Source organism: Nilaparvata lugens, chromosome 8, assembly GCF_014356525.2.
Source record: "Nilaparvata lugens isolate BPH chromosome 8, ASM1435652v1, whole genome shotgun sequence".
Lineage (NCBI taxonomy): Eukaryota > Metazoa > Arthropoda > Insecta > Hemiptera > Delphacidae > Nilaparvata > Nilaparvata lugens.
The window spans coordinates 34,160,024-34,185,305 of record NC_052511.1 but is presented as its reverse complement, the minus strand read 5'-3'; the positions used below and the strand labels follow the sequence as shown (position 1 = coordinate 34,185,305).

The 25,282-nt window shown below is 32.4% G+C and overlaps 1 protein-coding gene across 1 annotated transcript; it reads right to left on the bottom strand.

The window, feature by feature from the left end:
- Window positions 1–21: 21 nt before the first annotated feature.
- On the bottom strand, window positions 22–25,136 carry LOC111061557 (peroxidase). Its single transcript, XM_022349255.2, has 13 exons — window positions 24,751–25,136; window positions 21,118–21,214; window positions 18,619–18,821; window positions 17,579–17,746; window positions 9,212–9,438; window positions 8,359–8,554; window positions 6,314–6,511; window positions 5,849–5,993; window positions 4,323–4,476; window positions 3,504–3,677; window positions 2,106–2,304; window positions 1,071–1,176; window positions 22–324 (listed from the first exon to the last, which is right to left on the bottom strand). Exons 1-13 carry the CDS (start codon window positions 24,812–24,814, stop codon window positions 255–257), a joined length of 2,001 nt encoding a protein of 666 aa, XP_022204947.1. The 5' UTR covers window positions 24,815–25,136; the 3' UTR covers window positions 22–254.
- Window positions 25,137–25,282: the final 146 nt, after the last annotated feature.

Sequence of the window (25,282 nt, the reverse complement as noted above, 5' to 3'; positions counted from 1 at the left end):
TGAATGAACATAAACAATGCGTTGAGATGATCAGTATTTAATAGAGTAAAACAAAATTGTCAAAATTAGTTTGATATACAGCCATACAGTATAAAAGCCCACAGTAAATATTGGCATGCACTTCCTTACAAAGTAATAATTCCTATGCTATAATTTATTTCATCAATAACATAAAAATTATTAGTCATTATTTTCAAATTATGTCGAAAATTAAATTAATTTTTTTTCCTTGGCAGTCATCCAATCAGTGGAAGTTAATAATATCTGGCTCTCCAGTAGTTCAAATCAACTTTTGGTACATCTCTGCAATTTATAAGAGGGTTTCTGGAACAAGAAGGGTGTATCGAATAAAACTATTATATCAACTGTTGAATGCTTTTCTATTCTATTGTCAACATCAAGTCTAATTATGAGTACATATGATTATTTTTCCTGCTTATGAGAAACAATAATTGCCACTGTGAGTGAATTATTTATCATTAAAAAATAGATACATCGACTGCCTTTATTTCAACCTGGAAGGCGAAGCTAGGGCGCAGCTCCCACTCAACCTCCTATACAATTCTAATACATTTACATTACTACAAAAAACTTGCCATGAGTGAATAATCTCCTAATTATAATTTGTTTAAAAATATGTAGTAATAATAAACATTTTCTAATCCATTCAATTAAGTACGTATTTGTAATTGAATATTAAGACAAAACGTCCCTCTGTCATATTCTTCTTAGTTCACAGACAAAGTGTATAGAATGTGATTTTAAAATAATGAATTCCATACTAAATAAATATGTTCATTTCATACTATGTTCATTCTATGTGTTAACGGATGTGCACGTTGAACAGTCGGTCCCGGCTGAAGTATGACAGTCGTTAGGCCTATTGACGGCTTAAATGATATATTCATGCGAGGTGGAACTTCCGTCAGGAACAGCTCCCCACCAATAAAAGCCATAAGTATATTATTATCATTATACTCAATATATTTTTTTTACTCCCAACAGACTACTGGTAGGCCTACCTACATTTATTTTGCAAACTTAACTCTAATTATTGAGCATTCTCCTACCTTTTTGAAAACCTGTAGAAAGGATCTCTTAAAACTCTGTATGTCCCTTTGATATTATCACAAATGAGTCTTGCCAATGAAGCTTTTTGAATTTGATATAGTTGATCTGGAATGTGAAGAAGAACAGCAATGTAAGGAAATTTATTGAATGAAAACTACTTTAAATATACACCAAATGATGAATATGAATGAATGAGATTGTTTAAATAATAATAATAATTTATTCGACCAAAAACAAACATTATACAAACAAATTGAAATAAAATAACATAACTGGTGTAGCAAACACCCACGCATGCACAATACATGTTTATCATCATAGTCTAAATGAAGCCCCAAAGGTAATCCTGTGTGGGGCCTTTCTTCGTATATTTAATCACAATAGAAAATGATCAAACAAAAGATAGAAAAAAAATGAAAGAAGGAATATATAGTCTTACATTAATAGTATACAAAATCTTAAGAAACTACAAAATTTCAAAAAAGAATCAAGAGAAAAACAATTGAAACTAAAATAATAAATCATATTGCAATTTAAACAGTTCTCCGGGCAGCACATTCCAAATGATAATTATCGATTCTTCAGTCAACAGATGAAGCCATGCAAAATATAAGTGCTATGACACAATATAATTACATAAATAATTCAAATTCTCAACCATACAAAAACTAAATCAAACATGAAAAACAAAATATCAACTTTCGAGCATGAAAACCTTCATAAAAACAACTGCGTATCATCAATCGCAACAATGAATTTTTTTAATCTGGCCTTTACTATTTGGCTATATTGACACTCCTGTAAGTCAGGTTGCAAGGCATTGTAAAGCTTACCACCTACATATCTGAATAATCTTCTGTTATGCTCAAGCCTAGTAATAAATAAATGATTTGTTTCTATGAAGATTATGATTCAGTGAAGTGAAATGACATCGTAATGATGATGTAAAATATTATTATTTATTTCATATTATCGTTTGGATGCCTTTCCACTCCAGCTATTATAATTTATTATAGCTCCAATAGGTTACTTGCCCTTTTCAAAGGAACCGTCCTGATTCTTCAGATTGTAAAAATATCGATCACCCCATCTCCAGTTGAAGAACTGTGTGAACATGACGCACTGGAACGTCGGACCAACTAGACTTCCTGGCATTCTTATTTCTAGATTACCACCAACAATGTAATCAATGTCTTTCGCGTCCGTATAAACAGTTTTCAGTTTCTCAATGTCCTGAAAAAGTCAATGATTATAGAAAACTAATAAGTAACCTTTATTGGTTTTAACTAATAAAGATAAATTTTATATAAATAAAAATCCAAGTACCCTTTTTAAAATTGTTGAAAAAGTTAGTTAATAATTTTGAAAAGGGTACTGAGATTTCTATTTTTATTTATATTCAAGAGTATCCCTAACTAGTGAGTATAGAATGTAATGCCTTACATTTTATAGGCTACTCACTGGCCCTAACTGAAAAAATAAATTTTATAATGCAGTATATTTCATCTACTCGAATTAGCAAGAACAGTAAAATGACACTCGCATTTCTCAGGCAAAGCTGTGGCTAAGCTAAATTATCCATTCATAACAAGTAAAATATATTGGAAAAATATAGAGAGGTAATAAACTTCAAAATGTTGGTGCGGTAATAATATGAATTTCCAAGATCTCTTTACTTAATTTCTACTTGTTTCAGAAATTTAGAATAATTGTTTTTCAGATTATTATATGGTATGCTATCAATTGTTCTTAATAATAATAAATTTACAAAAAATCCAACTTGTTATCATCAGTATTTTTCACTCCAATGGTGGATAATTCTTAGACAAAAGATCATATTTCAAATTCCTCAGTAGAAACTTGATTGAAGCTTTTCTCAGTTAATAGTAGGCCAATTCTTTATCAGAATTCAACATTCATTCCATTATAATATTTCTATAACGGTATAGTTAATGAATTAGGTACTGTGTTCAAGAGATTTATTCCGATGTCACTTATCTGAATCCTTCACTGAGGAAGATTTTTTTTAATAATAAATATTTGAAATCTGAATCATTCAATATTTGATATTAAATAGAAAAAAATATTCTTCAGAATCACTGAGATTCTCAATTAGTCATCGCAATAGAGCAGGTTAATAATAAGATCAGAAAATCCATTCAATGATGGTGTAGCCTATCTCACAGTACCGTCTCTATTAACATTAATTCATCCTCCAGTATTTATCTCATTTTTTCGCTTGTTCGCCAACATTGACTATACTTATTTTATTTAAGTTTCTTCTATTAATAATTCGTTATATTTATAACAAATTATCTTTCAATGCTGGATAACATTTGAACCCGTTCAATAGATTTCCACCAACATAGAGTTGAAAACACTTCACTGAAATGGGTTTCAAAGGGTAATTGTATTGGATGTCGAATACTCGCCTCAGGTTTCATAATACCTATCAAATCATAAAAGCTATTTATTTTAGGAAATCCACAAGCTTCACGCATCTTGACGTAAGGCGGAATGCCCAGTTGTCTTCCACGTTGGATGTCAATCGAAGTTACATCGGTTCCATATTCTGTGCCATTCGACCTTTCAAATTCATCCGCCATCTGCAAAATTATTATTATTTTGTTCATTACAATAAATATTATGAAAGCATTATTCTGTTCCTATCATAAAATTTCGACAAATGATATAAATATTATCTCAGAGTAGAAGACCGTATCCAAACTCTACTTTGGAATGGAAATGATAAAATACAAGCAATATTTGTATTCATTTTTCATTCATCGACAATCGAATAATGAAGGTCAAGTAGTAGAGATGACTTGAAAGATAAGTCATATAACTATATAACTCCACCTAATGAATAAATCATTTTCATTTCAATATAGGCTAAAAAAAAATTATTCAACAAAATATAATTTATTTCAAACCATAACTGTAGGCTACATAGACGAAGAACTTATCAATACCTTCTTAGTATATTATTCATTTTCTGTTGTTTTATTCAGTTAGTTCCAAATGCAATCGTAACTTGCACATAAATAAGGTCAGTTAAGACAATAGATTTGACTTGAGCTGCGTTCAATTTGGTCCAATTTGTTGTAGGCTATACAGTGACTGTCATATGAAGCTTTTCAACATAAATCTAATTATTGGCTGTGAGTATCTTATATAGTAATAAATAGACTAGTTAAGAATCGTGAAAAAAATTGTTACATAGAATTGAAAAGGCATAATTATATCCTTACAGATTTTGGGTATCGCATGTCCATTTCTTTTGCAGATAGGAATTCTAATCCATACACATAATTCGAAAACTGTTTTCCTTGTAAAAATTGTGGATTGTTGAAAGCATTGGCCAGCTTGATTTTCCTAAATGGGCATCCTTCTTGTGATGAAGATCTAGAAACAAAAATCATTGAAATATTTGCTGTAATATTCAATGTTTTGTGTAGATCATTTTAAGACTTGAAGGTACGTTACCGTACAGTAATCTAAAATATTAATTGCAATGCTAAATTTGGGAAACAGCAAATATACGGTAGCTCAACTAGTTTATGAAAAAATACGTAGCCTATATTTTAGGGTATAGTAAGCTAATACGATAATACAAATTTTGTGTAAGGTCTCTCCCACATCATGGTCTAGGTCTAGACATGCTCACACATTCAATTAATAAGCCTGAAGATATGGAGTTTTATGCACATTCTAATTACAAAGATTTGCCGGGATTCAAAGATGATGGGAATGGGCATTGACCACTTTTCAAACTGTCACCAAAATTCTATTTAGTTATGTGGGAGATTGTGTCAAAATTATTACTGTTTTCGAATTATTATTGAAAATATCTTGAATTGATGGTAAATTATGGGTTGTGATGTATCATGGAGAGCTTGGTTTGATTAAAATAAAATGATTGTGTCAATTAGGCTAATGGTATATTATGATACGTGATAACAGTCATAACATAATCAAATACTTGTCAAGTGAACTCCGAAAATCAAGGATGGAAAATGAGGGTGCTCCATGACAGAGAAATAGGAACACCTTGGAAGTTGGTAGAGGTAATATTCACCAACTATTAAGAAACATATTAGCTGACTTGTAGGACTACCTAGCCTATGAAGTATTTTTACTTGAAGTTGGTAATCAGGTTGCCAGTCAGGAAAGCCGAGACGACTAAGCGAGGAAAGCCGAGGCGTTGCACTCTTCAGTCTGTTAGCGCTACCTGGTCGCGGGTTCGAATCCCGCCGGTTGGCTTAAACGTTTCATTATCTCATCAAATCACCCTCGAACTTTTCATTCAATTCACTAGCAAAAAAGCTCATATGGATATCATCCGCAATAAAAAAGTTCACATTAATAATAATGTGTCAGTTGAATTAGGATAGCATATCACATTGAAAAGAAATATATCTACTATTGTATTTTTATATAACTTTAATGTGAAACAGAACGTTTATGTTTGGCTTGAGAATGTGCAACACCAGCACGAAACGGTCGTCGCCTCACCAAAGAATGTGAGTGTTTTTTCACTTAAAAGTTATATAAAAATACAATAGTAATAATATTAGTGAAAACAAGATGGATAACCAACAACGAGAAATATATCTATCTTGGTAGGTAGATGATGGATTTTCAAAATTTATTCCAAAATTATTATTGCTATGATTTCTTCTATGTTGTAGTATTTTGAGTTTTTAATTCAATTTATTGAAGCAAATAAGAAAACATTTTTCAATAATTAGTGTAAATTGCAGGTTTTTATACTCACAGAATGTCATTCCTTATCATTGCGTGAAGCGCTCTGTAGGCGCCTCCAGACATTTCAACATAAGTGTTAGGATTGACAGTTGGGTCATACGTTTCTTGGAATCCATGTTTGGGATATAATCCTACGTCTTTCACATATTCTGCACCTATGATAAATTATGAAATTTAAAAAAACTACAGTATTTATGAATATTGATTGAGAAAGGACTAACGTCGTCAGTAATGCAAAAAATGTTAAAATACTAATTTTCAATGAAACTCAATTTTATTTGATAAAGTGTGGTAGGTAGGCTACAGTAGGCCTACTTTTTTCAATACACTAGTTTTGGATGTTATTCCAATTTCTGAACGAGAATTGACTTCCTATAATCTATTTATTCCGACACTGTGGAATTGAATAATATCTCAAACTATTCGTGCCTTGAAAAACTATTCTATCATTTTTTTCTTGTAGCCTATTACTTACCTAAGAGCGCTGAAATGAAGTCTGTATAAGTAATATGATGGAACTCGGCTATAAGTATTCGCCTAGCTTCTTGGTACAAAGTCTCGTCATCCCAATATGGATTGATCTTTGCTAAGCTCTCACATAGTCTGTTGTGCTCTCTGAGGAAAAGTATTGTCAATATTGCAATGCCTGGGTTCTGATTAACTCTGTTGTCTCCTGTAATATAAGCATACATAAAATAAAAAAATCAAATCAAGCACCAACTGATATCAACTTTAATCTTGATCAAATATTAATCTTGTTCAACATTACATATTGATCATGGTTGTTGCAGCACAGAATTATACTCCAATACAATAAAAAAATAATAATATACTCTAATAATTATTATTTCTTTTCAGTATAATAAAGTACGTCATTTTTAGTTCCAAGGCACTAAGGTACCTACAATGATAGAAATATATAAACAGTCAAATTAATTTTAAAAAAATATTGCTATACCGGTATTTCAAGTCCTTGAAATATACTATATACAGTACGGTAATAAATTATATTCCAATCCCAAAACCTTTCCAACACATTTGTGAATATTGTATAGAATGACTTGTCGATTTTTTACATTTGATATTATCAAAAGATTTATTTTAAAAAAATCAAAAGTAGAAAATACCAGAAATATAATTTCTCATTAATTCTAATATTTTTCATGTAGCCTATACAGATCATAAGCAGCATCTTTGGTATAGGAATGCTTTGAATAGCTAAATAGGTTCAGTTATCAATTCGTATGAATGTATCGATGTGATATAACATGTAGGTAAAGGAAGTTTCAGGAATTAGCCCAAACATTTTTTTTTTCAAATAAATTAACACTTTAACCGAAACACCGGTCTGTGAGACCGGAGGCAAAATTATTTTCTCCATAGTGGCAAAATTGTGAATCAGAAATTGCTGCCCGCTCTAATACCTTCTCCCCCACTATTCCTCAACATTCTCCAACAATGCTTGTCAGTCCCCACCTCACGGTTATCAAGTAAACATCAATCTATTGAAAACGTACCGGTTTCAGCTACCGGATCTTTCGGATAACGTTCATTTTTTACCGGTCTAGAATACCGGATGTTTCGACTAACAGATATTTTAAGCATTCAATTTTTTCTCTAATGCTTCTCTCTTCATTATTTCGGTATTGTATTGACATGTTTTATTTAGAAAACTAATTTTTATAATTTAGAAAACGTTGGTTTAGGAAAATTGATGACAATGGATGAGTTATCAACCATACAAGCCCCAGCCTTTGGAACTTGTATCAATAGGATCCTTTACAATGAAGTGTCACAAAATAAACATTCATTTGACGAAATAGATGATTCCGATCACTATAGTTATTTATGAACTGTTCTTGCTAATAGAATAACTGGAGGCTGAAAACGTTTGCTCAAACAAGTTTCTTGGTAACAATGAAAAACATTATTATTTTCAATGATTACCTTTTAGTTTTGCCTATAAAGCCTATATTGATAAAATATTTCTCCATGATTATTGTTCTGAGTAGTAACTGATAGTATATCTTACACGGATTTTTGTATTGTGTGTGTTCTTACATCCAACATTATACATTTATTACATATCAATGTTTTCAATTTTTTTCTATTCTTCCATCACTTAATTTGCAACTGAAATCTATATTATACTTTACTATAATTGAAATATATTTAAATTCATATTTAGTAGAAAATATATCAGATATAACACTTTAAGCAAGACCGGTCTGTGAGACCGGATGTTTCGGTTTAGGACAGTTCGGACCATGTTTCGGTTAGAGTGTTGTCTACCTTGATTTGTGACTTATATAGTTGAGATAGTGAACAAGTTAGATTGAAGGCTTTCTTATGAGAAATACATGTAGATAGAGGAAGTTTCAGGACCACACAATTTTTTAAAATAAAATAATGTCCATCTTGATTTGTGACTAATTTATATACCGGTATTTGTGATGGTAAAAATATTTTCTTATGAGGAATGATAAGATAATGGATATGTTATGGGTGACTTGATTTTACCTGCCAAATAGCAAATATCTGAAGCAGAAGGTACGTTACATGAATCTCTGCCATCATCAAGTTTCGGTGGAAAGGATTGGTCGGCCGCTGTCGTAGTTTTCAGTTTGCCTCCTGTGAAGGATCGCAGCTGTTTGGCCAAATCATTATCAGAGCCATAAATGAACGAACAGTCTAAAAAGTGTGTCACTGATGAAACCTGTTCAAAATTAAAATGATCAGTTTTAATAAATAGAAGTCAAGAAGTGGGCAACAGTATTATTAATTTTGAAGTCAATATCTCGATCTCTCTATTGGAAATAGGACTTTTATTCATTAGAGTGAATGATATACAATCTATTCAATTTTTTGACATTTGAAAATGGGATGCATTATGCTCCTGGTGAGGAGCCTTGTCAGACGCATTTTACTGTACCCTATACGAATAACTAAATGGATTTCATTATTTAAGAAAACAATACAAAAGTCGGTATCATTATTTATAGAGTTATTATCAAGTGTCTCTTGACGTGTTTATAAAACATTGACACAAATGTTCATGAAAACACTGATGAAAATATTGTAATTTATCATAGCCTAATTCTAATATTTTTATGCTTTCACAAACTTTATAATCCAAGCGTTTAGATCCAAATAGGCCTAATTTCTCTCTCATCTACAAAACAGGAGTTTCTCTTATTTTTAAATAATCATCGGGAAGTCCGATCTTACTAGGCGTCAACCCAGCAAAATTGAGAAATGTATCTGAATAAAAAACAAACCAATTCAACAGTTATCACTTTCTATTCTCATTTTTCTTGAAAAGCGGCCTTGCAATAAAATTAATAATTATTTATGAATATGAAATTCATGTTACCGGTTGCAATGGCTTGATAGGACATCCCAATGTGTTGGTGGTTCTAGCAGCGAGCATTCCGATGCAGGTGACATTGTATTGTGAATAGAATGCGTCATTGTGAGGCACATCTATGTTCAGGCAGAAAGGTGGCATTTTTGGTGGTGATTTCCCCACGGTAGCACCATTCAGTCCCTGGCCTTTTCCATCCAAACAGCAATTGGCGTCTTGCAGAGCATCAATAGGACCTAAAAAACATTTTTAATTTAATGAATATAATATATTTAATAGATTATCCATTAAAACTAATTCAGTATAATATTTAAAAGCAATAAAGTAATTATTGTTCATTTGTATTTGAATTTATTTATTTATTTTCCAAAAACAAGATCAAAAAATAAATATAAATATAGCGCTACTGCACTAGAACTAAAGTACATACATGAAAATTCAGAAACTGCTAATTCGTGTAATTAGAGATGATAACGAAATTATATCCTTATTCATGATATTATTGAATAGATAATATTTAATTATTATCCAACTATAATTATTATGGTACTATGAGTAGGTGAGACAAAAATACCGGCAAAAGGAAGATTCCTTGTGCGCCAGTAAATAAATAAATAACCCTTTTATTGCAAAAAATTACAAATTTTTTACATTCTGCATACATATTTTTTTGTTTTCATTATTGGCAATTCAGCAGCTGCTGGGGTATCCTTTTTTTAGGATCAATTGAGTGTCCTTCGTTCATTCCCTGTAGAGCCAGACCTCCTTGAAGACGTTTTTCATCCTCTCCCACTCCTGTCTTTCTTGTGCGACTCTCTTCCAGGTTGCTCCGCCGCATACTCGTCGGAACTCCTCGTCCCATCGGTAATTTGTCTTCCTCTGCTCCTTTTCCTTGTTCGTGGGTACTAGTCCAATATTCCTCTTGTCCATCTTTTGTCTCTTGTTCGAGCTATATGGCCAGCCCAATTCCATTTTCTTTCTACAATTGTTCTGCCAATATCGTCAATTTTCGTCACATTCCTGACCCATGTATTTCTTTTCCTGTCCTTCCTTGTCACCCCAATCATTATCCTTTCCATCGCTCTCACAGTAGTTCTAAGCTTCTTCATCAATTTCTCATTCAGTGTCCAAGTTTCACAACCGTACAATATTACTGGAATGACGCACATTTGGAATAATTATATTTTCCTACTCATGTCGATTTTTGATCGAAACAGGTACTTGAATCGATTGAACATTGACCAGCCCAACGCAACTCTCCGGGTGATCTCTCCCCATTGACTGTCTCTTCCAATCTTCTGCCCCAAGTAGATAAAATTTTTAACATTTTCTATTATTTCTTCCTCCAGTGTTATTCCCTCTTCTTCGCAGTTGAATGTCATGACTTTCGACTTGTTAAAATTCACCTTCAGTCCAATTTTCTTTGTCTCTCCGATTAGGTCCATCAGCATGTAGCGAACTTTTTCTGTGCTACTTCCAATTAGCACAACATCATATGCAAATTTCAAGGTGTTCAATTTTCTACCATTGACATTTATTCCACTCTCATTCCAATTCAGATTTCTGAAGCATGTTTCAAGAACTGCGTTGAATATTTTGGCTGATGGAATGTCGCCTTGCCTTAATCCTCTTCTCACTTCCACGACTTTTCCTTTTCCTCTCAATTTAAACTCGATTTTCATTCTGTCATAGATGAACTTGAATAAATCTAGATATTTCCCACTTATACCAAGTCCAGAGAGTGTTTCTCATACGGATTTCGTTGTGACACTGTTGAACGCTTTCTCAAAATCTATAAATAGCAGAACCAGAGGGAATTTATAGTCTTTCGAGTTCCTTATCAGCTCCAGCAATACAAGTATGTTGTCCAGGGTTGAGAAGTTCTTCTTGAAGCCAGTTTGATCGACAGAAGTTGATTCAGTCAGGTAATTGTCTATCCGATGCGTTATAACCGATATAAATACTTTATATATACTGGATAGAAGACTTATCGGCCGATAGTTCTTAATTTCCTTCCTATCACCTTTCTTGAAAAGCAGTATCAGGCTGGCTTTTAACCATATTTCTGGAATTCTGGCGCACCTGAGACATGTATTGTATAGCTTTGTCAATATTTCGATGACAGCATTTCCGCCTGCTTTCAGGTGTTCGTTGGTGATTCCATCCGGGCCGCCTGCTTTCACTTCCTTTAGGCGATCAACTGCTCGCTTCACCTCGATTTTCATAATAGGCGGGTATTCTTCATCTTCACCTTCGTTTCTCTGCTGTTCTTCACTTCCTGAACCAAAAACGTCCTCTTCACATTCATCGGCATGGTAGAGCTTCTGATAAAAATCACAGATGATTCCTAATATTCCTTCTATTTCTCTCACTTCGATTCCATCTTCATTCTTCATAGCAATCATCGTGTTTCTACCAAGTTGCTGTAGCCTATTGAATTGCTTGATGCTATTGCCGAGCTTGATAGTCTCTTCTAAATCAGATATTTTCCTCCTGTTTGTCCATTCGTTCCATTTTCTCCTTATAAGCTTTGAGGTTTCACTGAATTCAATCTTTTCTCTTCCAAATCGTTTCAATTTCCTTCTTTTCTCCAGTAATTTACTTATTTCCCTTGGTAATTTCCTTTTCTTGTTCTCTTTTTCTTTGCCTAGCATTTGTCTTGTTTTTTAAGAGTGTTTGTCAATTTGTTTGTAAGCATCTCTAAATCATCGAATTCATCAATCGTTTCTTCAATCAAGCTCATTTGTAGTTTCTCCTCAAACGCTAAACTTTTCAAAACGTCTGTACTTAGTCTTGTGAATCTTTTTTCCTGATATCTTCTTCGGTTTTCTTTTACTTTTAACTCAATTCTTACAGGTCTATGATCACTTCCGGTATTTATTTTGTCTTCTGTATCCACATCCTGAACAATACACTTCTTATCCACGATAAAAAAATCTATTTCATTCCTTGTTGCACCGTCTAGGCTCACCCAAGTCCATTTTCTTTCTTCATTTTTCTGGAAAAATGAGTTCATTATAAACATGTTTTTGCCTTCAACATATTCAACCAGTCGCTCTCCACGTTCGTTCCTGTCGCCGTATCCATATTTTCCAACACATCTCTCTCCATCGTTCTTCCCTATTTTTGCGTTTAGATCACCCATAATTATGTTGTACCTGCATAAGTCATTCTCCATAGCCTCTTCCAGATCTCCGTAGAACTCTTCAATTTCTTCTTCGGTTGATGCTGATGTTGGCGCGTAAACTTGTATTATTTTCATTCTCCCCTTTAAGTGATTTTGAAGTTTCCAAATAATAACAGAAATTCTGTGAGTGTATTGCTTGAAGCTTATGATTTTCTTCTTCGATATATTATTTATCAAAAATCCTGTTCCAGCTGATGGTCCATTTCCATTTGTATACAGCATCACATCATTTTCCATCATTAAACACATTTCGCCATCTCTTCTTACTTCTGCGAGTCCCATGATGTCCCATTCCACGTTCTCTAATTCTTCTAATAGTTGTTCAACTCTCCAATTCTCCCTGAGAGATCTACAATTGTATGTGTATAGTTTAATATCTAACTGTTCATTTTTTCCAATAGTTATCATGTCCTTCCCAAGATCCTTAAATATGTGTTTCGTTTTGTTATCCATATTCCTTACTGTAGCTCCAACTCGTGATTGCTATTGTGATCGAGATGGCTCCTGTGTGCTCGCCTCATTTCTTCTGTCTCTTCCTTTAGATGTGATATAAGCTTCCATGGTGTTCTTTTTCTTCACTAGTCTTGCGTTGTCGTTTTTCAAGTTGTTAGGATTGTAGTTATCTTTCGCAATGGGAGAATTTTCCTCACTTCTCATTCTCTTCTTATCATTAATATTCAATTCTTTCAATTTCTCGAGGCTGAAGATCTCTCCCTCTACTATTAGTTTATTCTTTTTCATAGAAACCCTCTTCCCTTGATTTCTGCAGTCAATCATAAACGGATAGAGCTCTTTCCTGATGTCGCGAATGTTGATGTCCAGATCCTCCTTTATTCTTACATGTTCGAAGTCTTTCTCTTTCGATAACTTGAATTTTTTCTTCAGTACTTCATTCCTAGTATAAGTCGACGTGAATGTCACTCTAATTGGTCCGTCATCTTTGGTAGGGTTCAGTCGTTTCAACTTATCTATATCATGATTTCTGATGTCGACACCTACATAAGTTAACATTCTAATTATCTCTTCTCTCAGAATCCAATAATTAGTAACACCTCTTACACCGAAAATTATTACATTCCTACTTCTATAGTAGTTTTCTTTTTGTTCTCGCTCTATTTTCATTTGAGATTTAATCTCTTCTACTTCTTTCTTGAGATTTTCCAAATCCTCATTGAATTTTCTTGAGATATTATCAATTTTCTCTTCTAAGCTGTCTAATTTATTTAATTTATTAAGAATCTCATCCACTTTTGCTTCCATATTGAGTAATTATTTCGTAGATGATTAAATGACCAATTTGGCTTGGAAAATGATTAAATAGTTTCCTATAGCAATGAACTAATCCCGTCAGATGGATGACCACAGTGGCGGCTCGTGCAAATACTAATGGGGGGTTCACATTTAACATGAGCAACAAGATCTAGATCTTTAATAATTTGTTAAACCCCATGTTTCAAGTGAATTTTGTTCGTTTCACGTAGTAGAATGTAATTTTTATTCCTAGAAGAGTACTAGGCCTATCATATTATTACGTAGGTAACAAAATATTCTAATGGGTTGTATTATATTAAGTACCTATATAATAATTTGGATTTTCGTTTAATAATAATAAGTATTTAGATATACTCAGGATTCTCAACCTAGAAGATGTACTCCCATACTCCCATTGAATAATTCATGTACAAATTATAAATTATACAGAAAACAGCAATAATTTTTCCTCGATGTAAGATAATTTCCAATCAAAGAAATAAGGATTAACATGCTTTTAGAGACTTTGTTAACACTCACCCTCCTTCTAGTTGGCATTTACAGAGCATTTTTTGAAAATAAAATCCATCCTCCTCTCCTTCCTTGCTGCGAAAACATCGATCACCTTCTCATTGAAGTTAATGATATTTGCTATCATTTCCTTCTCAATAGTCAGCATTGCTAATGCTGATAGCCTGTCCTGGTTCATTGTGGAGCGCAAAAACGTCTTGATTCGTTTTAGTGTAGAAAAACACCTCTCAGCTTCAGCTGTTGTCATTTGGATGGTTGAAATTATCAACAAAAGTTTATAGGTTTCGGAAAATGACGAAGTTAAGCTATTTTCAATGAAAAATTGTAGCAAACTGACAGCACCAAGCAAATTTCTGAAGTCTACTCTTCTAAAAATTATTTCAAGTTCTGTTTTTAGGCGATTTTTCTCAAGAAATGAGTAAACCTTAACAGTACTTCAAGCAAGGTATCTGGGAAATCCTTATTGAAATGTTCAAATTTTTGTGAGTCCAATAAACAGATTGCTGAATAGAATGTTGTGAATGAGAACCGGGTTTTGATTTGAGTGGTGATGATGTCACAGGTTTCCTTGGTAGCCACTGTTCTACTGAGGTAGGTGTCCTCTTCGCGCCTTGAACGTTTGGGCACACTTCCTGCACAGTCTGCTACCATCTCCATCAAATCATTCATTTTAGTTCTTTTCTCTTCAAATGCTTTGATAAAATGTTCAACATTTCATTTGATTTTCATAGCATCTGTCTTAACTGTTTGCAGCTGATTATATAAAATGTCAACATGAGGCATTAGCCTGTGAAAAACCGAGAGCCAAAAAATGAATGTATTATCTTTGAGAAGACGAGCAATAGCACCTGCTTTTATAATACTAGAAGGTTGTTTTGATGTGGATTGAATCTCCTACATACACTCGATTAGCTCTTCTCTATATTCAAAAACTGTATTCACAGTTCTACTTTTAAAATTCCACCTTGTTGCTGACGCCCTAGGTACACGTTTGCCGACTACTCTGTCTAAAACATCTATTCTTTGAGGAGAATTTGAAAAAAAATTAGTAATATCACTCAAATCTGAGAAAAAAATTCTTACATCTTGATTTTGACTCGCTGCTTGTGCTACAATTAAATTGAGTTGATGTGCATAGCAATGCACAAACAAAGCATGCTTATAGGTTTGTTGCACAATTGTCTGCACACCAGCATGTTGTCCGCTCATCACATTCGCACCATCATAACTTTGAGAAATGAGTTTTTCTGGAATTGTTATGACAGTATCCAAACTTGAAAAAATACATTTTGCAATCGATTGTGAATCATGACCCTCAGGATTATCGAACTTCCAAAATCTCTCTACTGGTTGACCATTTGATAAAATATACCGAAAAACTAAAACTAACTGAAATGCTGACGAAATGTCAGTTGTCTCATCTGCTATTAGAGAAACATATTGAGCATTTTTAATCTCCTGTTTGATATTTTCTTGGCACACAGAAAGCATGCAGTCCAGCAATTCATTTTGAATGTCTTTGGAGGTGCCTTTGAAAACTGTAGCACTATTTAAATGTTCTTTCAAAGCCGAATCAAGCTCTGCAGTAAAATTCACAAGGCCTTTGAAAATTCCCGGATTTAAAGCATTGTCGTCCTCTCGATGACCCCTAAGAGCTAACTCAAATGCACCACAAAATTTAATGCAGTCTATAAGTTTGGAAAGCACATACCTATTTTTGGTGACTTGCTCATTATGTTTTCTGATGCTCAAACGATAAGCACTATCAAGCTGTTGACGAACATCAATTTTACCAAGTAAATTGAAATCCAATGAAGCACTAATATGCGCATGAGAGTTTTCATGCTTTTTAATTTTTTGAGTCAAATGAGCTAAATTACACACACCGTTCTTAATCCATGCTGGATCGCCTTTTTCGCGAGCAAACAACAAGCACAGAAAACAATAAAGTTTGTTAGTTTCTTCACAACCACACAGCCAAGATGTCTTTTCATATTTTTGGTCTTTGAAATCTCTCTTGTATGTCCTGGATTTCGATGTAGAAGTCTGATGTATATCAATTGTCAGTGTAGGCCTACCACTTTCCCTAATCGATATTTTTTCCTCGATTGATAAATTAGAGAACACTCTATCTCTTTTAAATAGCTAACTGAAACCTTTCTTGAACCCTCCATTCTCACTTTTCAAAACACAAGAAAGAAGAAACAAGAATTAACCTCAAAATCGACAACACATGTAGCACGAACGCGAAACTGCAAACAGTAAACAAAGTAGTAGCCAGTGCCAGCTAGAACAGTTCATAAGTGGAAACGGCTCTAGAAGGCAATGGCGCCAATGCAAAGCACACTATCACAGCTATGAGCTGCTTGGAAAGCAGCTCACCGTAAAGCTAATGTGAATAGTCTCCCACCCACCACGGGGAGGGAATTGAACTCGCCCAGCTACCATTTGAACCCATACTAATGCTTGGAGCAGTGATCCTGCTTGCTGTAGCACGTAATTCAAAAGGTTATCTCAATGCGTGTACCTTGCTTGGTGCGCTCCTTATTGTTTTAATATTACAAGAAATTTGAGTATTACTATTACCGTACTTCAATCAATTTTCTATTGATTTGAACTTTAATTTATTGTAGCAATTTCATAGGGGGTTCACGTGCTCTTGTGCTCTCATGGACACGCCGCCACTGGATGACCAGTAAGTGATATGATAAGAGATTCTATACTTTCAAACGTAAACAACGACGGAGAAACATTTTACGAGATAACACCACTCTCACCTTGCTGAAGGCGACGGCTGTATTGTACGGTACAAAGTCCAATTCTCTTTCTTCAGTTCATAGCTTCTTCGGAATAATGCTATTGGTTTCAACAAGCTAAAACCTAACCTCAACTATGAATATTATAGATTGAAATGACTTTAACTTATTACTTGTTCAATAGCCAAAACTGATACTTATGCGAAAGGTACACAGTACATTAACTCAACAAACTTCGCACAATTTTGTGATTCACTTCTTCTTATTAATTGAAATCGAACACTAAACACGGAGCTAAATAGAACACAACTCTCCACTACAAGCGCTGTGCGCCAGTATGAGTCGTAAAATCAGCTTAATCAGAGTAATATAATAACTTAAATTTAGCATATGCAGTGTTCAACAAGAAATATTATAAGATGATATTGATTTTTATATTATTTACTTATTTTTAAATTTTTAAACCTTTCTATTCACAAAAATTATTCATTTCATAGAAATTTCTATTCATAAAAATTGGGATTTGAAGAAAAATGATTGCAAATTGATTATATATGAACCATTCCAAACAACTGGATTAATGTGAATTGAACTTTTAGATTTTTAAATTCTTCCAGTTTAGATTCAGATTGAATAATAATCACGGCATACCTATGAAATCAATATGTGATGTGTCATGCGCAATTGCTTGTCCCCAAAATACTAGTATTTCTGTGTTGATATGCGATGGACAGTTGTCAACTGGAAACAAAAGAGTTCTCAGCAATCGTGCAGAGGGGAGTGGTCGTCCATCGCTCATTTTGCGAGGCTCTCTTTCACCTGTAATTAAAATTGACAATTCGTGATTACCAAACATTATTTGAATTATTGTAATTAAGTTACTGTACATTATATGAATAAAACTTTTCGGTAGGGTAGGTCAGTCACCCCAACAATGAGAAATGGATTCTGATCAAAATTTATTTTGGAAAGGAATCTATCAGCATATACAGTATAAAACGTGCTAAATTACTATTGAATAGGCTACTCAATTTATAATTATTATAAATTACATAATCAATGAATATAATTTAATGTTTAGTTTCTTGTCTAGGGATACTTGTGTAGGCACCTACATGAAAAATTAGTTACACTTTTTATTTTCCATTTTTCACAGCATGTTTGAACTTTAACGTCATATTTTCAAGTAGACACTTAACTTTTGGCATTTAAGTTGAAAAATGTTGCGAAAAAAATACTTATAGGCTAAATGTTGAAAAGAATACTTTGATTTTCAATTTTTATGTCAATGAATTCAACATTATTATATTAACTAATAGTTATTAAGTACTGTTAGCCTATCGGAACTTATTTCAGTGATGGAGTTTATTCATGCGTTGACATAGGGCAAAGTTCGACTGGAACATCATGGTTATACTCTACTAGTAAGTACCAGTTGCACAAAAGCCGGATAAATGTTAATCGTGATTAATTCTATGAGAAGCAATCAACCAAAGCATCAAAATTTAACCGGCCTTTGTGCAACCGGGACCAAGCGCACACTTGTCGAGGGGCATTTCACTCTGGTTATGTATGGGTATTGGAATTGATAGGTACTGTACTAGAAATTTAGGTACATGATCGAATAAATTAACAATTGAAGAATTTATCATACAATAAATAATGCAATGAAATAATGTGGAACATCATACCATCATTATAATCAGCTGGTAAGAGCCTTATTAATGCGGTATTGGCCTGACCGAAAGCTGCTCTCTGCTCCTTATTGTTGCACGAGCCATCTATTGTCCGATACCTGGAGTTGACGTTGCAGTTGACGGGAGGAGCACACTTAGTGGCAATGTTAACTCCTTCTCTACTTTGAAAACTTGTTTTTGGTGGTTTGTATGGCCGACTGCAACGTTCAAATGAAAATATGTGCTAATTATTATTGTTTTACAGTATCATTTCAATAATTTTTCTGTTTCCCAGTATCATTTCTATTAAAAGCAAACATGAGTTCTGTTAATCTTATTGTCTGCTGTTTTCTAAACTACCTACTAATACCAAATAAACTTTAATGTCACATTGTCATGAGATTTTTTATATTTTTTCTGTCTTGTAGCCCATGTCGGAGGTATTTATTAAAAATGAGAAAATGGCAATATGAAAAAGTCATTTACATAGTAAGATTATTTTCTTTAAACTACCGTATATAGTGTAGCATCCCAATATAAAGTCTATATGTTTAGTCTAACATTCTGAATATAATATTTCAAGTGACCTATAAATACATTTATACAATATATTCCATAATCTAGGCTATTTCTACCAATATTATATATAGGCCATGTTCAATGAAATCGCAAATTAAAAAAGTTATTTACAAAAGTACGGTATTGAAATTCGAACAATTTTGACCTGGAAACTCATCTCCAAATATTGTTCAATAGGATCAAAGCAAACATTAGTTATTTGTAGTACTGTCTACTATACTGTTTTTTATAATACTAATAAGTTACTGATCCCAAATGCTGAATTTAATAATTTTACATTGACATTAGATATTATTATAGGCTATTTTGTATGATTATCTATGAGATCACAGTATGTTGAAATAGTTATTTGTGCAACTATAAGTGACGCAAAGTTATAGTGCGCAAAGTGACAGTTTGCTGCACCGAAAGAAACGTTTACGCACGACGAGCCTTAGGTGAGGGCGGAATGGTTTCTTGAGTGCAGCAGAGGAACTTTGCGCACGTATTTCACATTACATTATTCCTACAGTTACCATTGAATATGAGGAGTGGTTGATTATGGGTAAAATGATGGCTGAGATCCATCAAATAATGTTTGTCTGTATAATTTTGTTATTAATAACAACTTTAATTTATTTTAAACTTGATAATCCAATTTAAAATTAATAATCGATAATTTATTCAAATTAAAAATTAAATTAATCCAATTAATTTGAAAATTTGAATAATTTTGAGTAAATCTTAATTTTTCAACCAATCAATTTATGAATGAAAAAAAATATTATTTGAAATAATTAATAATATTAAAAATGTATAATTTAATGAGTTCTCATTTTTATTCATTTGAAAATCAAAAAAAATATAGATAGAACAATTTGCATTCAAAATACACGCCAACAATGTCAACAGCTGATTGGGATGGCTGCAAGATAGGCTACGTAAAGTATTAAGAGTACGCAAAGTAATACTTTGCGCTCTAGAGTGGGAAAGTGATTCTTTGCGTTCTGTACCTTAATCATTGCAGGAATGGTCACTTTTCACTTTTATTTTCAATACCTTATCTAAAGTCAAATAAGTAATACTTACTTCAAAATGCATCGCCCAAACGCCCATTCATATAAATATATTTTGAATCCACATTTCGATGGCTTCAACATTTTTCTCACAAATTTGCCCATAGGAGCCAATATCGAAACTATATAATTATTTAATCTAATTTGTTTATCATATTATTATATAATGCCCTATTGTCTGAATAATATATTATCTTTCACTATAACACGGTAGAATATTATTATATAATACAATAAATTTTGATATCGTGCACCTGTATCCAATTTTTGAAGGATTTCTCTTATTTAGCTTCAATCATTTGATTGGTAGGCAGTTCTTCATCATTTTCTGTCCTGGCGTACTTTTCAGTTGGATGTAGCTTTGGATCTTTGGTTACTTGCTTCAAATATTGTAGCCGGGGTCTTCCACGAGCCCTTTGTCCAATTATCCAATTATATACCTTCCAGTATTCTTTGTGTCTAAATTCATGGCCAAGCCAAGAATGTCGTCTGCCCTTTAAAATACGCAAAATTAAGAGATCGCTTTTCCCCAACCCTTTGAAATACTTTCTCATTAGGTAGTAATTCTGTCAGTCTATTTCAACTTGAGCATCCGTCTCCAACACCATACTTCAAAGGCATTTTGTGCTCTTTCTTTTGCCTTACCAATAGTCCAGGTTTCTGAACCATAGAGTGCAATACTCCAAATGCAGCTTCTTATCAATCTTTTTCTAATTTGTAACTTGAGACTATTTGAGGAAAGGACATGCCGCTTAGTGAAGGATGTATATAGTAGCCTACAGTAATTAATTTGTTTGCTCAGCAGAATAAAAATATTGATTCCAATTGAACAATAAGGCACTTATGAATTTTAATTGAAATTATAAATTATTTCAGTTACCTGCCTGAACATGCCGAGTTTTGACAATAAGCATAGCCCACTGCTGAGCAATGTGGTTGTCCCACTTCCACTTCATATCTACATGAAGATCCGTTAACTGCACCACAAAAAGAGTCAACATTAAGAATAAGTAAAATCAGTCAATACAGGACAATTTGAGAATGCCTTTCTATCGCAATAATTCCAGTTTTAGTCATGATTTATATTATAATAGAATTACTTAGGCTATGTCAATAAGGCTCTTCATGAAGTTGTTTGTTAGTTTTTATCATGATATGTATGGGCCTATAGTACGGTATTTCAAATGATCAAATGAATCTATAATTTATTATTATCGATGAATGAAAATTTAATGTTGAATATTTCTTGTCTAAGGAATTCACTAACAAAAACAAGATATATTTTGCAGAATACCGGTATACAATTTTGTAATATTCGAATGAGCTTGAAACTATCAATAAAATTAAGGCAGCAAACATTTATCACCACTACTTATAGGCATATTATCAAGTATCAAGGTAATATTGATAAGGTAAGAAAACAATGAAATAATGGCCAATGTATGCTATATTCGCATTTCCGATGAAAAGTGAAAACAACCATAGGACTCATTTATAGAAAAATGAATGTACTTCTAAGAACGAATCTCATAAAGCAGTTTACTTCAATCAATCTGCTTATTCCATTACAAAGAAATAGGCTAGGCTATTACAATTCTATATTAGAATGGATAAATTTTAAAAATGATAAGTAAGATATTTTTACCTTTAGGCTACCTGAAGATTCTTACTCCAAATTAGCCTATATTTTGAATTCATAGAGGAATTTTATCATTCAGTGTTTTTTTTTTCAATCTATGCTGTGGAAGCTGAAAATATTTCTTATAAACGGAGAAACAAAATCAAGTGGTGGAATAAGCTTGTAAGCACATCAATAATGCGTTTGTAATATTATAGCGTGTGTTATATTTGTGTAAATGTGCAAGAAATAATTATTATTCAACAGTGATGTACATTTTCACCTATACCGTACTTGAAATACAGTGGCATTCTTTTTAATATAATCTAATGTAAAATTCTACATAAGCTGCATATTTATTAAACGATACTCGCTTAGAATATGCTGTTTTCCAAAGATCACAATCTCTTTTATTTCTTGTAATAAGCTTTTCTTCTGTATAAATCTTACTGAAACAATAATAAATTGAAGTATATTCATAGATGCATTGAATATAAGCGTATTCATTGTAGAAAAGTTTCTATAATTCAGTGTGAATATAGGCATTTAAGTAGAATATCAATGGAATAGACCTGCTTCTTTTTTAAATACGCATTCAGTAGACTATTGGTCTGATATAAAATACATCATATTATACATATATATCTGCAATAATAATAATATGATCATATATAGTCATTGGTGGCCGATTAAGGATCATTCATTTCCTGATTCAAATTATTGCTTCAAAATATTTTTATTCTTATTTCTCATGGTTGAATGAGTTGAAGGAGCATATTACATGCTCTTAAATAAAAAAAAAACATTTCGACAATAGAATTCAATTTTAATATCCATTTTGACAAGCAGAAAAAAGCATTCCAAGGAAATATAGATGCTGCACGTGGAAAGGCTTGTATTGCGTGCATTACACACGTGCGTTTGTCGAATTTTCACCAAAATAACTACCGTACCTACCCGCTGGAGGTTTTGTTGGGTGAAGATTTTGAAAAATATTAAATTTATCTTTCGACGGCGTTCCTGTTAAAACACATGAACGAATTCAGGAAATGAAATACAGTATTGGAATGATGAAAACTTCTAGCAAAATGAAGACTTCTGAATTCTAGCAGATAGTTGTAAAAGGTAGGCCTAACATATACACTCTGGAAGTGTATCATCCTCTCACTAACTTCTATATCGTTATCAGTTCAAGATTGTAGATTCACATACAGTTTCACAATCATTCTTCTCTTTTTTTGATAATCTCATATTTCAATAATTCATTAATTAGGTACCGTAATTGATTTGTTGGATTTCAATCAAAATCAATTAAACCATTTTATCAAAATTAAATTTATTTTACTGACTTTATAAATAATTACTTACCTATTCTACTATTCTATTATAATTGAAAAAATCAACTATCAATCAATTCATATTATTTTTCATGAATCTCATTCCTGATAATTGAAAATGTGTTTCAAAATATTATTTACCGTACGGTATTTATTTACTGCCTAACAGTTTCAAGAATCAATTATATTCTACACATACTTTATTTATATCTGTAATATGTTGAAGGAAGGAATTGGCTCAACAATTTGCAATATGAATTTACCGAGGATGAATATAGGCTTATTTCCATTTTCATTAACCTTAACATATTTCAATTTTTATTTTAAATAGTTTTATCCAATAAATGAAACAATTTTTTCAATTTGTGATTCAAAGTTTAGGCAGAAATAGAAGCCTTATCAAACAGAGCATTCTTCAAATGATTCATGAATAAAACTTGCGGGTTCAAGACCAATCAAACTCTCTCTTCTTTTTTGCTGAGGATTTTCAACTTTGATGAAGATTTTCCACACAATTTTCACGAAATAATATATAATTATTCTATTTTTATGATTCCTGAACATGAAAGGAAAAAGCGGTATTGCATTCTAAATGGGCAATACCGGTTTCCTACTAGTCCTTTATAAAATTCATATATATTATATACTTTGCTGAAAGATAATTCTTATCTCATGCTAAATAAAAATGTAATTTCTAGAAATAAGACCAGATTACTCTCCAAACACAAGGCTTAAGGCTTCGTGGAGAAGCGTCATGAGAATTATTTTTTCACATAGATTGTTCTATTATGTAGGTAGGCCTATGTATATTGATTAATACCGCCGTATCTATCGTTTTTATTGATGACTTGTACGGTACAAGATGTATTATGTCGAAAATTTTACTAATATGTTGTATATTAAAGTGTTTGTCTTTCTTGAATATCATTGTAAGGTTTTAGGTAGCCTATCCTAAATTAGAACTGAATGAACTCAGTCATTAAATGAAAAGGGTGTGGTAGATATGAAGCGTATACCTAGATAAATAGACTAGATGCACATTAGTATATGATTTAAGCAGACATGCACACTTTCTTACAATTTTACAAATTTGAGCTGAAAATTTACTAAAAATGAATGAGAACACACTAACTATGGATCAAAACATAGTGGAGCACTAATCAAAATTAGTGAATTATTTTTCAAATTCAGTGAAAGATCAAATCGCATTACTAATGCGGTAATATGTTACGTGTAGAATGAAAATGAAATAAAAAAATAGTACCTATAGTTTTTCGAAAAAAAACAATAAACTTCTTGAAATGATTTTATAAATTGAATAATTTTTTTTACTTATCTCGAATCTGCATCTGAAGATGGAATAATTTTGAAATAATTTGAATTTGTGAAATGCATAGTGCTTTCAATTAATTTTTCAATAATTTAAAAGAATTTATTGTTTTTAAAAAATTGTAAGGTGTTTTTTAAAGGGTTCGATTCTCATTTCATTTCATTTTTATTACTAAAAGTAGACCTCATCATATTTAATAATTATGATAAGAAAAAATAAATACTTTACCAGAAGTTACAATCCCTGAGACACATATAACTAACAAAATTGGAATAGATGGTTTCAGCTCCATATTTTATCCAAGTCAAGGTAGCTCTTGTAGCAACTAGTTCATGAATGTAACTCACACCTCACATTAGAAGTTGAAAATTATAAAACTGATAATCCATGTCTTGCCCACTGTCAAGCATATTAAAGGGGAATAACTAATTTCCTTGCAAGACCCTTTACTTATAGACTCTACTAAATGATTGATAAAGTGTGAACATTAGAATTGCAAAACTAAACAGCAATCGTTTATACTTTTATAGTTATGTTCACAGTGCAAAAAAAAAAATGGAACTCAATTATTTATGTTAATAATCGTGCTTGATAATAGCGCATTTCCCATTTCAATCCTATATGGTAGCCTTGTTGTGAGCACTTTGGTGCTATCTTCACTTCGGTAGTTTACTAATAGGCTAAGATTAAACATGCACAATTTTCTTTTTCTTGACAATTTATTGTATCGAAAAAATGAGCTATATCAGCTCTACTAATA